General features: G+C 43.5%; 2 protein-coding genes across 2 annotated transcripts in view; one reads left to right on the forward strand and one right to left on the reverse strand.

Annotated features, from left to right (window-relative positions):
* The window catches only part of LOC141121908 (uncharacterized), a 49,985-nt gene extending 37,827 nt beyond the window's left edge, over window positions 1–12,158 (forward strand). Inside the window, exons 9-11 of the mRNA XM_073611664.1 lie at window positions 10,096–10,310; window positions 10,395–10,466; window positions 10,551–12,158. Coding sequence (XP_073467765.1) covers window positions 10,096–10,310; window positions 10,395–10,466; window positions 10,551–11,206 — 943 coding nt within the window. The 3' untranslated portion in view covers window positions 11,207–12,158. The remainder of the gene's footprint in view (window positions 1–10,095; window positions 10,311–10,394; window positions 10,467–10,550) is intronic.
* The window catches only part of LOC141121849 (uncharacterized), a 380,396-nt gene that overhangs the window by 71,433 nt on the left and 294,550 nt on the right, over window positions 1–14,413 (reverse strand). The window lies entirely within an intron of this gene.

Raw genomic sequence — 14,413 nt, forward strand, 5'->3', positions numbered from 1 at the left:
GCCAGGCGGGTTGGTGTTGCAGGGAACCATGGTGGTGTCAGCCTAGGCCAGGCTGTACACAAACAGTTTGGACATCTGCTCACACCATAGACCTTGGGCCTAGTCTGTAACTGTTAATGTAATACTGTGGTAAGTATGACAATCTCCCCTGCCCCTGGATGGGCTGGCAGCATCAATGGTAAGAGGAACTATGAGCAAATATGGCCCTGTGACATTTCTCACAGGGGTCTATCATACCTTTCTCCTATGCCATCCTTACTCTAATGCCCTGTACACACGACCAGTTTTGCCGTCGGAATAAACTCTGAAGGTTTATCAGACGGAATTCTGCTCAAGCTGTCTTGCATACACCAAATTCCGACTTTCAAGAACGCGGCGACGTACAACATGTACGACGGGACAACACGTACCACGTCTCGTACTTGCTTCAGAGCATGCGTCATTTTTGGTACATCGGAAGAGCATACAGACGAGCAGTTTTCCCGATAGGAATTTGTTCCGTCTGAAAAATATAGAACGTGTTCTCTATATAAGTCCGTCTGAATTTTTGACGTAAAAAGTCAGATGGGGCATACACACGGTCGGAATATATGATGAAAAGCTTCCATATGACTTTTTCTGTCGGAAATTCTGACCATGTGCACGGGGCATTAGAGGATTTTGTGCAACCAAGAACATGTCCAGACACCTGGAAAACTCTCTGTACGTCTTTCACCATTGATGCTGCCAGCCCGTCCAGGGGCAGGGGAGATTGAAAATGTCTCCCCCCCGAGAAGTAATATGTTTCTATCCCCCTTGGTGGGAGTGGAGATGACCCTATCTATAAGGATATACAGTACATACACACAGCACAAGGCCGTGTTCACACTATGAGATGTTTACTGGGGATGCAGTTCCTCTGAGCTCCACAAGGTGGTGAGCTAACCTCTACCCAGACAGGAAGTCTCTATGGAAGACAGGAAGTGATGTCAGGTACATAGGACATTCCATAGGAAGTAGAGAGAAGACAATACAGGATCTGGCGGCAGAGGAGGTAATATATAGATTAACCCCTTCAGGGGGATCAGTTGATGATTAATATATTTTGCTTCTAAAGCTGGTCATACAAGGTTCAGTTTTAACGTTCAGCCAGCGGGATGAGAGGAAAAAACTGAAGTGATTCCCCCATCCACACATTGGAGGGGGATGTAGAGTTGCCACCTCATCCCTTTAAAACTGAACACATATGAATTACACGGGTTCTGGGGCTAATTTAATTCAGATAAGGCACCAAGTGAGTTTAATTACCACCTTAATCAGCCACAGAACCTGTGTAATTCATATGTGTTTGGGTTTTAAAGGGATGAGGTGGCAACCCTAGAGGGATGGGGGAATCCTCCCCGCTGCACTATTGTATTCTGACAATGGGGGGCGCTCCTCCGCTCTCAGAATACACAGATCAGTGATGAAGCTATTGGCTGCAGCCGCTGATCGAGTGACTTTTATCCGGCAGTGACCACACATGGATGGAAATGTGACCGATCCCTGCTGAACCAGCTGAATTTCCATGTCTCTATGGTCACCATAAGTGACTTCCTCCCCTCCCCCTCGTCTCCTTCATTATGTAAGTCATGCTGAGATAATCTCCCATTGGCTGAGCAATATTCTCATTTGTCTCTGAGCTCCTTCTTGCTATTCCTCGTCCTGCCTGTTGTTTCCTTGGATTGATTTTCTGTGTAGTGACCCCGGCTTCATCTCTTGGATGCGCTCGTCTGTTGCTTGTCCTGACCTTTATCCTGATTCCTGGATCTCCGCCTCATCTCTCCTCCATATCCTCTTACACAGCTTTTCTCCACACCTGCAGTGATCCTGGGGTGTGGAAACTTGGCACCAGCACTCAGCAAAATCCATCCCCACCATTAGGAGCTCTGGAGAAAATTGTCTGCTATTTACACTCCGTTCCTCCGCACATCACCTGATCACATGAGAGTAACAGACAAGGGATGTGTCTGGATGGTGACTGTATCATTGTGTGTCAGGTTCCTATAAGGTGTCAGGATGTCACTGTCTATTTCTGCATGGAGGAGTGGGAGTATTTAGAAGGACATAAGGATCTCTACAAGGACGTCATGATGGACAATCAGCCGCCCCTCACATCACCGGGTAAGAGGAGACTTTATTGTAAAGGAGAGAGCAGTACGGAGGGTCCACCTAGATCCCCCATCATCTGATAAACACATAGAAACAATGTATTCAGTCAGTGTGTGTGTTTCCTACAGATGGATCCAGTAATGGGAACCCACCAGAGAAATGTCCCCGTCCTCTGTATTCCCGGGATTCCACACAGGAAGGTCACACCATCCCTCACCATCATCAGGTAGATGAGGAACAATCACTGATAGTATCATTAGGATCTGTACATTATCTGCATTGTTACCATTGATGTCATTTTTATTATATATTCAGAGTGGAAATCTGAGAGATTCTAAAGTTGAGGTTAAAGAAGAGATAAAAGAGGAGGATGATGAGGATGGGGTGATGGAGGAGTTTCTAAAAGAACACAAAGATCTGTCCCAGGACACCATGGGGGAGACATCCAGCTACAGAAACCCACCAGAGAGATGTCCTCGTCCTCTGTATTCCCGGGATTCCACACAGGAAGATCACACCATCCCTCACCATCATCAGGTAGATGATTGACAATTATTGGTAGTTATGATTTATACACAGCATGTTTGTTACAATGAATGTTTTATTATATTTTCAGAGTGGAAACCTCAGGAATGATAATATTGTTGTTAAAAAAGAGTATAAAGAGGAGGATGAGGAGTATGGAGTGATGGAGGAGTTATCAGAAGGACACAAGGATATGATGGAGCCACCTAATACCAGGAACCCACCAGAGAGATGTCCCCGTCCTCTGTATTCCCGGGATTCCACACAGGAAGGTCACACCATCCCTCACTGTTACAAGGTTGGTGGGACGGGGCTTATAAAACACAGACTTATTTAGACAATGTGTGGATTTTTTATGTGATGTCACAATAATAAAGATTATATTTTACAGATGATATTTTCTCTAATTTTCTTGATTTAGAGTGGAGATCCAATCGATATAGAATTTGAGGTTAAAGCAGAAGAAGAAGAGAGGTATGTGAGGGATGATCAGCAGTCTATTGAGGAGGATGAAATAACGGGGACATTTATAGAGGAGGACACTCCTACAGAGATCAGCACAGGTGGGTCATTAACACTAAATATATTCCTCCAGCATACTGCTCACTGATTGGTCCAGAGTAGGGTGGGGACTGGGTGATATCAGCCTGTAATATCCTGGTCACTTTCCTGAGCTGTGTTCCCCGTCCTATATTCCTGTATTTCTCTTGGATAATCTTTCTTCTCTATGCTGCAGACACAATTTACGATATGTATCTAGACTGGATTTATGGAGATTCTGGGGTTCAGCTGGAAGAAATGTTGTTTTTTACCATAAGTGTTACTCGACCTAGGCATCTGTGGTATGTACTTTGAGTCCTCTGTCCCATACCTGGGTCTAAGAAGATCTCTGACAGAACAATTCTCCAAGGATTACTTGCTGTCTGTGCCGGGTGGAGGGATATGTCTGTATAGTCTCAGACCCAAGTCACTGAGTGCAGTCTCAGGAGATGGGAGGCAGCGGTGTGGGATCTCTGCAACTTGTCTTCCACTGATTACTGAATACCAATATTATGAGTCCTGACCTTTACACTATATAATTTATATTGTACATTACATAGTCCTGACCCCTGCACTATATACTCAATGTTGTAAATTACATACTTCTGACCCCTGCACTATATAATTTATGTTGTACATTACATACCTCTGCACTCTATACACTATGTTGTACATTGCATACCCCTGACCCCTGCACTATATACTCTATGCTGTACATTACATAGTCCTGACATTTTTGCACCCATTTTCTATCAGCTGGACATTTTATATCTAATATTTTGATTGGAGCACAGACTTTTACATATTGATAATAATGTGATAACATCCTCAAACTTTGGAACCTTAAACAGAAAGTGATAATGAGGGAGGAGTCAATAACCCAATGATGGTGGTCTTCAGGATCAGTCCAGTCTTCATCTTGGTTGTTCTCCCCCCATCCTCACTCTCTGACCTCTGGGGGGGCTCAACCCCGCTGTTATTCATGACTAAATCATGGACTAAATAAGCAGAGGCAGCTCTAGGCTTTGTGGGGTCCAAGGCAAATCTTTGACATAAGGCTCCACTGACGCCCATAATGGGAAAAATAATTCAAGTGATAACAATTAACTGTATTGGGCCCCTTTCACACTTATGCGACTTTTCCTGCGACTTTGGACATCAGAGTCGCATGGCAAGTTGTACCCCATGATTCTCAATGATAACCATTCATATCTGTGCGACTTCAAAGTAGTCCCTGTACTACCTTGGTCTGACTTTGATACGAGTTGAGGTCCATAGACCTTAAGTATACACAGGCATTCCCTGGAATTGCGGCAAAATCATGTCCGCAAAATTGTGCAACTTTAAAATCGCGGCAGTGTGAAAGGGGCCTAAATTGCATATATTAGGAACATTAAATCCTTTAAAATATAAATTCACAGTTTCTAGATTTTTCTCTAACCAATTCTTCTTTCATCAAAGATCATTAAACATAGGGTGTATATATGTATGTGTGTATATGTGTATGTGTATACATATAGATATATATTACACGCACATAAATATAGATAAAATGTGTGCAGCTGCAGCTAGGAACAAAAGTCAAAACCTATATTTCTCCATTTACATGAAGGTCAGGGCAATATAACCCAGCCAGCACAGAGTTCCCCCTTACATCAGAGTCTGCAGGATTCCTCCTTACAGTGCAAGGGGACTTTTTGATGTCAAGGGAAATGCTGCAGACTTTCTTGTAAAGGGGGACTCTAGTGACCAGAGATCACCTTATATCACAGTGCACAGCATTCCCCTTTACATTAGAGTTCCCCTTTACATCAGGGTCTGCAGCGTTCCAACGGGAACTTTGATGTGAGGGGGACTCTAGTGACCACAGACCACCTTCCACAGAGTTAATGCGCTAAGATAAGGGTTACTAATATAAGGGGGATCTTTATATCAGTGTTCCCTTACCTTAAAGTATTCACTCCCCCTTACATCACTGATTCCCCCCTCAGACTGGCCTTGCAGGGATGTTACTGATCTCCTCTCAGGTGCACCATGCAGGGCTCAGTCAGAGTGTCCTCTCTTGGCTCCAGCTTGGTGGCTCTCGTATCATCCTATATTCTCCTTTCCACAATCCGCACACATCCGACTCCTCCCGTGATCCCTGTCCTGGCAGCGCTCCTGCTCTTGACTCCTCTGTAGACTTCCCCCCCCAGAGACTACATACATGATACAGGAGATGGTCAGAGACTGTGCAGACATGATACAGGAGATGGTCAGAGACCATTAATAAATCACCGGGACCAGATGGCTTGCATCCGAGGTTACTTAGGGAACTCAGTCAAGTAATTGCCAGACCATTGTTCCTAATTTTTACTGACAGTTTACTGACTGGAATGGTACCAGCTGATTGGAGAAAAGCCAATGTAGCACCAATATTTAAAAAGGGCCCAAAATACATCCCTGGGAATTACAGACCATTTAGCCTAACATCAATAGTATGCAAGCTCTTGGAGAGGATGATAAGGGACTATATACAAGATTTTAGTAATGAGAACGGTATCATTAGCAGTAATCAGCATGGATTCATGAAGAATTATTCTTGCCAAACCAATCTATTAACCTTCTATGAGGAGGTGAGTTGCCATCTAGACAAAGGAAGGCCCGTAGACGTGGTGTATCTGGATTTTGCAAAAGCATTTGACACAATTCCCCATAAACGTTTACTGTACAAAATAAGGTCCGTTGGCATGGACCATAGGGGTGAGTACATGGATTGAAAACTGGCTAGTTCAGAGGGTGGTGATAAATGGGAAGTACTCGGAATGGTCAGAGGTGGGTAGTGGGGTTCCCCAGGGTTCTGTGCTGTGACAATCCTATTTAATTTATTCATAAATGACCTGGAGGATGGGGTTCAATTTCAGTATTTGCGGACGATAATAAGCTAAGCAGGGCAATAACTTCTCAGCAGGATGTGGAAACCTTGCAAAAAGATCTGAACAAATTAATGGGGTGGGCAACTACATGAAAAATGAGGTTTAATATAGGAAAAGAATGCATTTGGGTGGACAAAATATAAATGCAATCTATACATTGGGGGAAGAACCTCTGGGGGAATCTAGGATGGAAAAGGACCTGGGGGTCCTAGTAGATGATAGGTTTAGCAATGGCATGCAATGCCAAGCTGCTGCTAACAAAGCAAACAGAATATTGGCATGTATTAAAAAGGGGATCAACTCCAGAGATAAAACGATAATTCTCTCGCTCTACAAGACTCTGGTTCGGCCGCACCTAGAGTATGGTGTCCAGTTCTGGGGACCAGTCCCCAGGAAGGAGGCACTGAAAATGGAGCGAGTACAAAGAAGGGCAACTAAGCTAGTAAAGGGTCTGGAGGATATTAGTTATGAGGAAAGGTTTCGAGCACTGAATTTATCATCTCTGGACAAGAGATGCTTGAGAGAGGGTATGATTATATATAAATACTGTACTGGTGACCCCACAATGGGGATAAAACTTTTTCGCGGAAAGTGGCCACTCATTAAAATTAGAAGAAAAGAGGTTTAACCTTAAACTACGTAGAGGGTTCTTTACTGTAAGAGCGGCAAGGATGTGGAATTCCCTTCCACAGGTGGTGGTCTCAGCGGGGGGGGCATCAGTAGTTTCAAAAAACTATTAGATAAGCACCTGAACGACCGCAACATACAGGGATATACAATGTAATACTGACATATAATCCCACACATAGGTTGGACTTGTGTCTTTTTTCAACCTCACCTACTATGTAACTGTGTGGACACGATAGACATGATACAAAAGATGGTCAGAGACTGTGCAGACATGATACAGGAGATTGTCAGACTGTACAGACATGATACAGGAGATGGTCAGACTATGCTGACATGATACAGGAGATGTGCAGACATGATACAAGAGATGGTCAGAGACTATGCGGACATGGAGATGGTCAGAGACTGTGTGGACATGACTCTCCCACTGTTCTTATACTCGCCTTTCCTTCATGTGGGGGTAAGTAGATAGTCCTTTGTACTGCAGAAACTCCTAACATGAGCTGGAGCTTGCATATTTTTTCATCACTGTGGCAAGTAAATGGTGTGGTGGGGGCACCAAGCTGTACATACAGTGGGGATGGAAAGTATTCAGAACCCCTTAAATTTTTAATTCTTTGTTATATTGCAGCCATTTGCTAAAATTATTTAAGTTCATTTTTTTCTTCATTAATGTACACACAGCACCCCATATTGACAGAAAAACACAGAATTGTTGACATTTTTGCAGATTTATTAAAAAAGAAAAACTGGAATATCACATGGTCCTAAGTATTCAGACCCTTTGCTCAGTATTTAGTAGAAGCCCCTTTTGATCTAATACAGCCATGAGTCTTTTTGGGAAAGATGCAACAAGTTTTTCACACCTGGATTTGGGGATCCTCCTTGCAGATCCTCTCCAGTTCTGTCAGGTTGGATGGTAAACATTGGTGGACAGCCATTTTTAGGTCTCTCCAGAGATGCCCAATTGGGTTTAAGTCAGGGCTCTGGCTGAGCCATTCAAGAACAGTCACGGAGTTGTTGTGAAGCCAATCCTTCGTTATTTTAGCTGTGTGCTTAGGGTCATTGTCTTGTTGGAAGGTAAACCTTTGGCCCAGTCTCAGGTCCTGAGCACTCTGGAGAAGGTTTTCATCCAGGATATCCCTGTACTTGGCTGCATTCATCTTTCCCTCGATTGCAACCAATCGTCCTGTCCCTACAGCTGAAAAACACCACCACAGCATGATGCTGCCACCACCATGCTTCACTGTTGGGACTGTATTGGACAGGTGATGAGCAGTGCCTGGTTTTCTCCACACATACCGCTTAAAATTAAGGCCAAAAAGTTCTATCTTGGTCTCATCAGACCAGAGAATCTTATTTCTCACCATCTTGGAGTCCTTCAGGTGTTTTTTTTAGCAAACTCCATGCGGGCTTTCATGTGTCTTGCACTAAGGAGAGGCTTCCGTCGGGCCACTCTGCCATAAAGCCCCGACTGGTGGAGGTCTGCAGTAATGGTTGACTTTCTACAACTTTCTCCCATCTTCCGACTGCATCTCTGGAGCTCAGCCACAGTGATCTTTGGGTTCTTCTTTACCTCTCTCACCAAGGCTCTTCTCCCCCGATAGCTCAGTTTGGCCGGACGGCCAGCTCTAGGAAGGGTTCTGGTCGTCCCAAACGTCTTCCATTTAAGGATTATGGAGGCCACAGTGCTCTTAGACACCTTAAGTGCAGCAGAATTTTTTTGTAACCTTGGCCAGATCTGTGCCTTGCCACAATTCTGTCTTTGAGCTCTTCGGGCAGTTTCTTTGACCTCATGATTCTCATTTGCTCTGACATGCACTTTGAGCTTAAGGTCTTATATAGACATGTGTGTGGCTTTCCTAATCAAGTCCAATCAGTATAATCAAACACAGCTGGACTCAAATGACGGTGTATAACCATCTCAAGGATAATCAGAAGAGATGGACAGCACCTGACTTAAATATATGAGCGTCACAGCAAAGGGTCTGAATACTTAGGACCATGTGATATTTCAGTTTTTCTTTTTTAATAAATCTGCAAAAATGTCAACAATTCTGTGTTTTTCTGTCAATATGGGGTGCTGTGTGTACATTAATGAGGAAAAAAATGAACTTAAATGATTTTAGCAAATGGCTGCAATATAACAAAGAGTGAAAAATGTAAGGGGGTCTGAATACTTTCCGTCCCCACTGTAACTCTTCATGCCCACATAGCTCATAGATAAGAGAGCAGTAAGTTGAAGTGCCCACCCCATATCCACACTTCAGGTGGGTCCTAGTACAGATTGAGTCTTCCCCCAGCACACACTATACAGCTCCCATAGACAATGCTGTACAGAGCCACTATGATAATGAGCCGCAATGGCACAGCTCACCTGTGTCCAGTCCTAGGCACACCACCCCCGTTACCTCTGGTCCCCTCCCGACATCTTCATTCTCCTCTGAGCACTCGCTGCATACACAGTACGGGGAGACAGGCACACGTGGTGGGTGAGGAGGGAGATGTCAGCAGTGCCCTCATTCTATACAGAGCTGCCGAGCCCTGTTGTGATGTAACCCCTGATTGACAGAGTGTGTGGTGGGCAAGGCAGTGTGTTTAAGCAGCCGTACACAGTGAGTGAAAGGGGAGGTCGGGGGAAGGAAGCTCTTGTTAGGATATGCGGCCCCGGCATTCCCTACAGTCAGTCCAGCCTGGGGACAGCAACCAGGGGACATTCCCTCCCACACACATGGTAGGCAAATTAGGGGGCCACGAAGGTCCCTGTAAGCTCAAGGCCTTAGGCGACCACCTAATTTTCCTAATTAGTGAGCCACCTCTCTAAATAAAGAAGTTAAGGACTTCTTGTGTTGGGAAGATGGCGATGAGTGATAGAGGGGGTGGGGACACTCGTCCTATAATCCCCTCATCACTGTCACTCCTATAAAAGACAGTTCTCGTTGTTTCCTCTCTCACTGACTAAGGTCCATGAATAAAGACATGAACTGGTAGGAGATCAGAGGACCCATTTACTAGTTACCTTGAGGGTGGAATTGTAAGATCCTCAGAGACAAAGCTGCCTGATGTGGGCGGAGTCCTGGTTTAGGGGAACCAATCTGCTCATGTATAGTAATAATCCTTTTATTTCTATTTTAGTAGATGGACGGGAGATGAGGAAAACCTCAGAGGATTGTCTCACTTTGTCTCCAGACTGTAAAGTAGAAGATGAGGACATCACACAGTATAGTCCAGGAGAAAACCCGACTACCTCAAATGTCCATCCGGCACCAGACAGTGTAGATGGACCATCATATTCCTCTTATCCTGAGGAACCTCAGACTTTGAGGGAAGGTGCCGTCCTTCCAACAGATAAGAGGTTTTCCTGTACTGAGTGCGGGAAGTGTTTTCGTTTTAAATATGGTTTTAATCGGCACAAAAGATCTCACACAGGAGAGAAGCCATATTCCTGTCCTGAGTGTGGGAAATGTTTTGTACAAAAATCATATCTTGCCACACATCTAAGGACTCACACAGGGGAAAAACCATACTCCTGTTCTGAGTGCGGGAAATGTTTTTCGAACAATTCCACTTATCAAACACATCAAAGAATGCACAAAAGTGAGAAGTTGCATTCCTGTCCTGAGTGCGGGAAATGTTTTGCAGTAAAAGGACAACTTGTCGCACATCAGAGATCCCACACTGGGGAGAAGCCTTATTCTTGTTTTGAGTGCGGGAAATGTTTTTCAGGTAAATCTGGCCTTTCCAGCCATCAAAAACATCACATGGGGAAAAAGCTGCATTCCTGTTCTGAATGTGGGAAATGTTTTGTAGAAAAATCAACCCTTGTTATACATCAAAGGTCTCACACGGGGGAGAAACCGTATTCCTGTCCTGAGTGCGAAAAATGTTTTTCACAGAAGATCCATCTTTACAAACATCTGAGATCTCACACAGGGGAGAAGCCGTATTCCTGTCCTGAGTGTGGGAAGTGTTTTTCAGACAAGTCTAGTCTTTCTATACATCAGAGATCTCACACGGGGGAGAAGCCGTATTCCTGTACTGAGTGCGGGAAATGTTTTTCAGAGAAGTCCTATCTTTACAAACATCAGAGATCTCACACGGGGCTAAAGCCACTTTCCTGTCCTGATTGCGGGAAATGTTTTTTACAGAAGTCTGATCTTAACAGACATCAGAGATCTCACACAGGAGAGAAGCCACATTCCTGTCCTGACTGCGGGAAATGTTTTTCACAGAAGTCTGATCTTAACAGACATCAGAGATCTCACACGGGGGAGAAGCCACTTTCCTGTCCTGAGTGTGGGAAATGTTTTTTACAGAAGTCTGATCTTAACAGACATCAGAGATCTCACACAGGGGAGAAGCCATATTCCTGCCCTGAGTGTGGGAAATATTTTTCACAGAAGTCCCATCTTTGCAAACATCAGAGATCTCACACAGGGGAGAAGCCGTATTCCTGTCCTGAGTGAGAGAATTGTTCCTCACTGAAGTCCTGTCTTCCTGTACATCAGGGATCCCACACAACCCTTGAGGTGTATTAGTGCCTTGAGTGTGGGAAATGTCTTCTATATGAATGTTGCTGGACATCACAGCTCTCATGTGGGGAAGAAGCACACCCTGATATACACCTCAGATATACTCCATGGCTGATCTTCATCGTGTGATAAACAGCTCATAAGGAGATCAGAGATCACCAAAGACATGGATGAAGTCTTGTACCGTGTTGGCCATTGATAGCAGTAGAAAAATAAAAATTGAGTCATTACCTTTCATTGAGTATATTTTGTGATGTAAGCTTTCACAAACACAAAGAGGTCTGTTCTTAACAATTTATTGGATAAAGGTGACAATCACTTTTCCAGCCATGACAAATATTGCTTATATTTTGTTTAATACAGTGATGATAAGTATCACAGGAATTAGCCCCATCTAGTGGCTGAAATCATTATTTTTCATTTTAACCACTTGCCGACCAGCCGCAGTCGTTATACGGTGGCAGGTTGGCTCCCCTGCGCAAATCAGCGTTGCTGTACAGCTGTCGCTTTAAGGGTTATAGGGAGCACACGCCCACCCGCCGCGTGAGGTAGGAGCCGATGCACGTGCCCAGCGGTCGCGATGTCCGCTGGGCACCTGCGAACGCTCCTGACAGAGACAGAACAGAGATCTGTCAATGTAAACAAACAGATTCCTGTTTTGTGAGTGGAGTACAGACAGATCTGCTGTTCCTAGTAGCTAGGACAATAACAGATAGGGAAAGGGGAAATTCAATTCTGAGAGTTTAAATACAATTAATATATTAAGTATATTACTGACTAAGCTTAATTATAACTGGGGTTCCTGAAGCCTTAATAGAATGCATACAGAGAAAATTAAACCAGAGAGGGGATTCAAATGGAACACACACTGCGGAATAGGTACAAAGTTTTATTGATACAACAATATGAATTATAAACTGAATTTGTTTCTAACATTTAGACTCTATATTCACCCGCAATCGCATATGCGATTATCTCTGGATAGCATATATTAGCTCTTCCAATGTAGCTAATTATCATAGTGGGTGTTTCTTCGGATCAATATCCCCGCTTCCAATGTTTGACACCGCTGTGTGTCATAGAATTCAAGGGATGCTTAAATGAAATATTTCTTGCAATTTGGTGCTACTGGATGCCTTATCTTAGGCTTTGAACAATCAGCCACCCCCCGTGTGTATGTGGAGTGACTGTGAGTGTGCTGATGAACCCGGGCTGTTTTTTAATCATGACAACATTGTCATTAAGTTTTAATCATTCTATTGGTGAAGGTTCTGATTAATTGTTCTGGCTATTTTTCCATATGATATGTTTATATTTCAGATTTTTGTATCAATAGAACGTTGTACCTATTCCGCAGTGTGTGTTCCATTTGAATCCTAGTAGCAGCGATCGGTCTCCTCCCCCAGTCAGTCCCATCTGCCCCATAGTTAGAAACACTCCCTAGGGAACACATTTAACCCCTTGATCGCCCCCTAGTGTTAACCCCTTCCCTTCCAGTATATTTACACAGTAATCAGTGCTTTTTTATAGCACTGATCGATGTATAAATGTCAATAATCCCAAAAAAGTGTCTGATCTGTTCGCCGCAATGTTGCAGTCCCGCTAAAAATCGCAGATCATCGCCATTACTAGTAAAAAAAAATAATAATAAACATGCCATTAATCCATCCCCTATTTTGTAGACGCTATAACTTTTGCACAAATTTTTTTTTATTTTTTTTACAAAAAATATGTAGAAGAATACATTTTGGCCTAAACTTAAGAAGAAATTTGGTAAAAGAGAAAAAAGGAAAAATGGGACTTTAAATGAGGCAAGCTGTTTGAAAATATTGAATAAAGAACATATAACCATGATTGAACTGTCATAATGATATGTAATAATTCATAACATAATAAAGCATAATGTACTAGATCAACAATTAGCAATATATAGTATGGTTATAAAGAATCAATGTTTTAAACATAATAGTAATAATAAAATATTTAATAAATGTTTAACAAACATGATTAATACAATACAGCATAAATAATGGCAGACATAATGTAGACATGATTAGCAAAGTAAACCCACATAGACTCATACATCAATAATAAAAACATATACACATACAGGTTAAAAATTCATAGTTAAGGCAAGCTTGTCTTGGCACCCTATGTTGGAAACTTGACGCGTTTCATGGCATACAGCCACTCATCAGAAGTTAGATGCATAGTTATAGTGGAAGGATAAATGGGTAATAAATCTATTATTATATGGTACCCTCTAAGGGGGAGAAAAACATTCACGTAACCAAGCCAGTTCTCAATTACTCACACAGCAGCCCTTGGGCTGAAACCAGCTGCTATGGGGAAGTGAGCGGTGGTCCTGGAATAGCTGTCTCGCCTGGGGTGTTCAGAGACCTGCCATACCAACTATTTTATTGCCACACAAATACTCATACTATCCTTAGTCAACTACCTATAATTTTATTTTTGCTAATTAACTACAGTCCACACACATATATTTATTCATCGTAGCTTCTCCTTTGGCAACCCTTAATGCATCACTAACATTAGGATCATTATCATCATCACTATTATCATCTTATTCATTTAATATAATTTGACATCTGTCTCCTTAATTATATATTCCATCCATAGCCAGCCCAGGCCATGGTAGACGGAGCTTGGATAATTGTTCTGGGGTTTGCGATGCGCACCAGATCCCTCCCCCCTTCCATCCCAGCGTGCGATGGGGGTGGGGCTTGATCTCGACGCATCGGCATCATGTAGACACACCTTGCACGTGGCGCTCCATTTAGGCTGCGATGCGAGGACGGTCTTTTTCCACCTAACGCCACAGCCAAGGCAGAAGGGTATCCACTGTGGTCGCATGTACCGTAAGTGGGCTGGTCCCCCCCCCCCCCCCCCGCCTGTGTCTCGCTGAATGATGTCTAGGCATGACGTTGACGGGGACCTGCCCTGGACTGATGGTATTTCAGCCAAGGCTAACCGACTGATCAGTCCACATGATCCCACCATGAGGAAGGGTCTCCACTCACGTCTCTATTTTTTCAAATCATCCAGGTAACTTTGGGTCATTTTTGACTCTGCACTTATGCACACCAGGTTATTGCCTTCATTGCTTACATATGCACTCAT

The sequence above is a fragment of the Aquarana catesbeiana genome, unplaced genomic scaffold, assembly GCF_042186555.1.
Source record: "Aquarana catesbeiana isolate 2022-GZ unplaced genomic scaffold, ASM4218655v1 unanchor233, whole genome shotgun sequence".
Classification (NCBI taxonomy): Eukaryota; Metazoa; Chordata; class Amphibia; order Anura; family Ranidae; genus Aquarana; species Aquarana catesbeiana.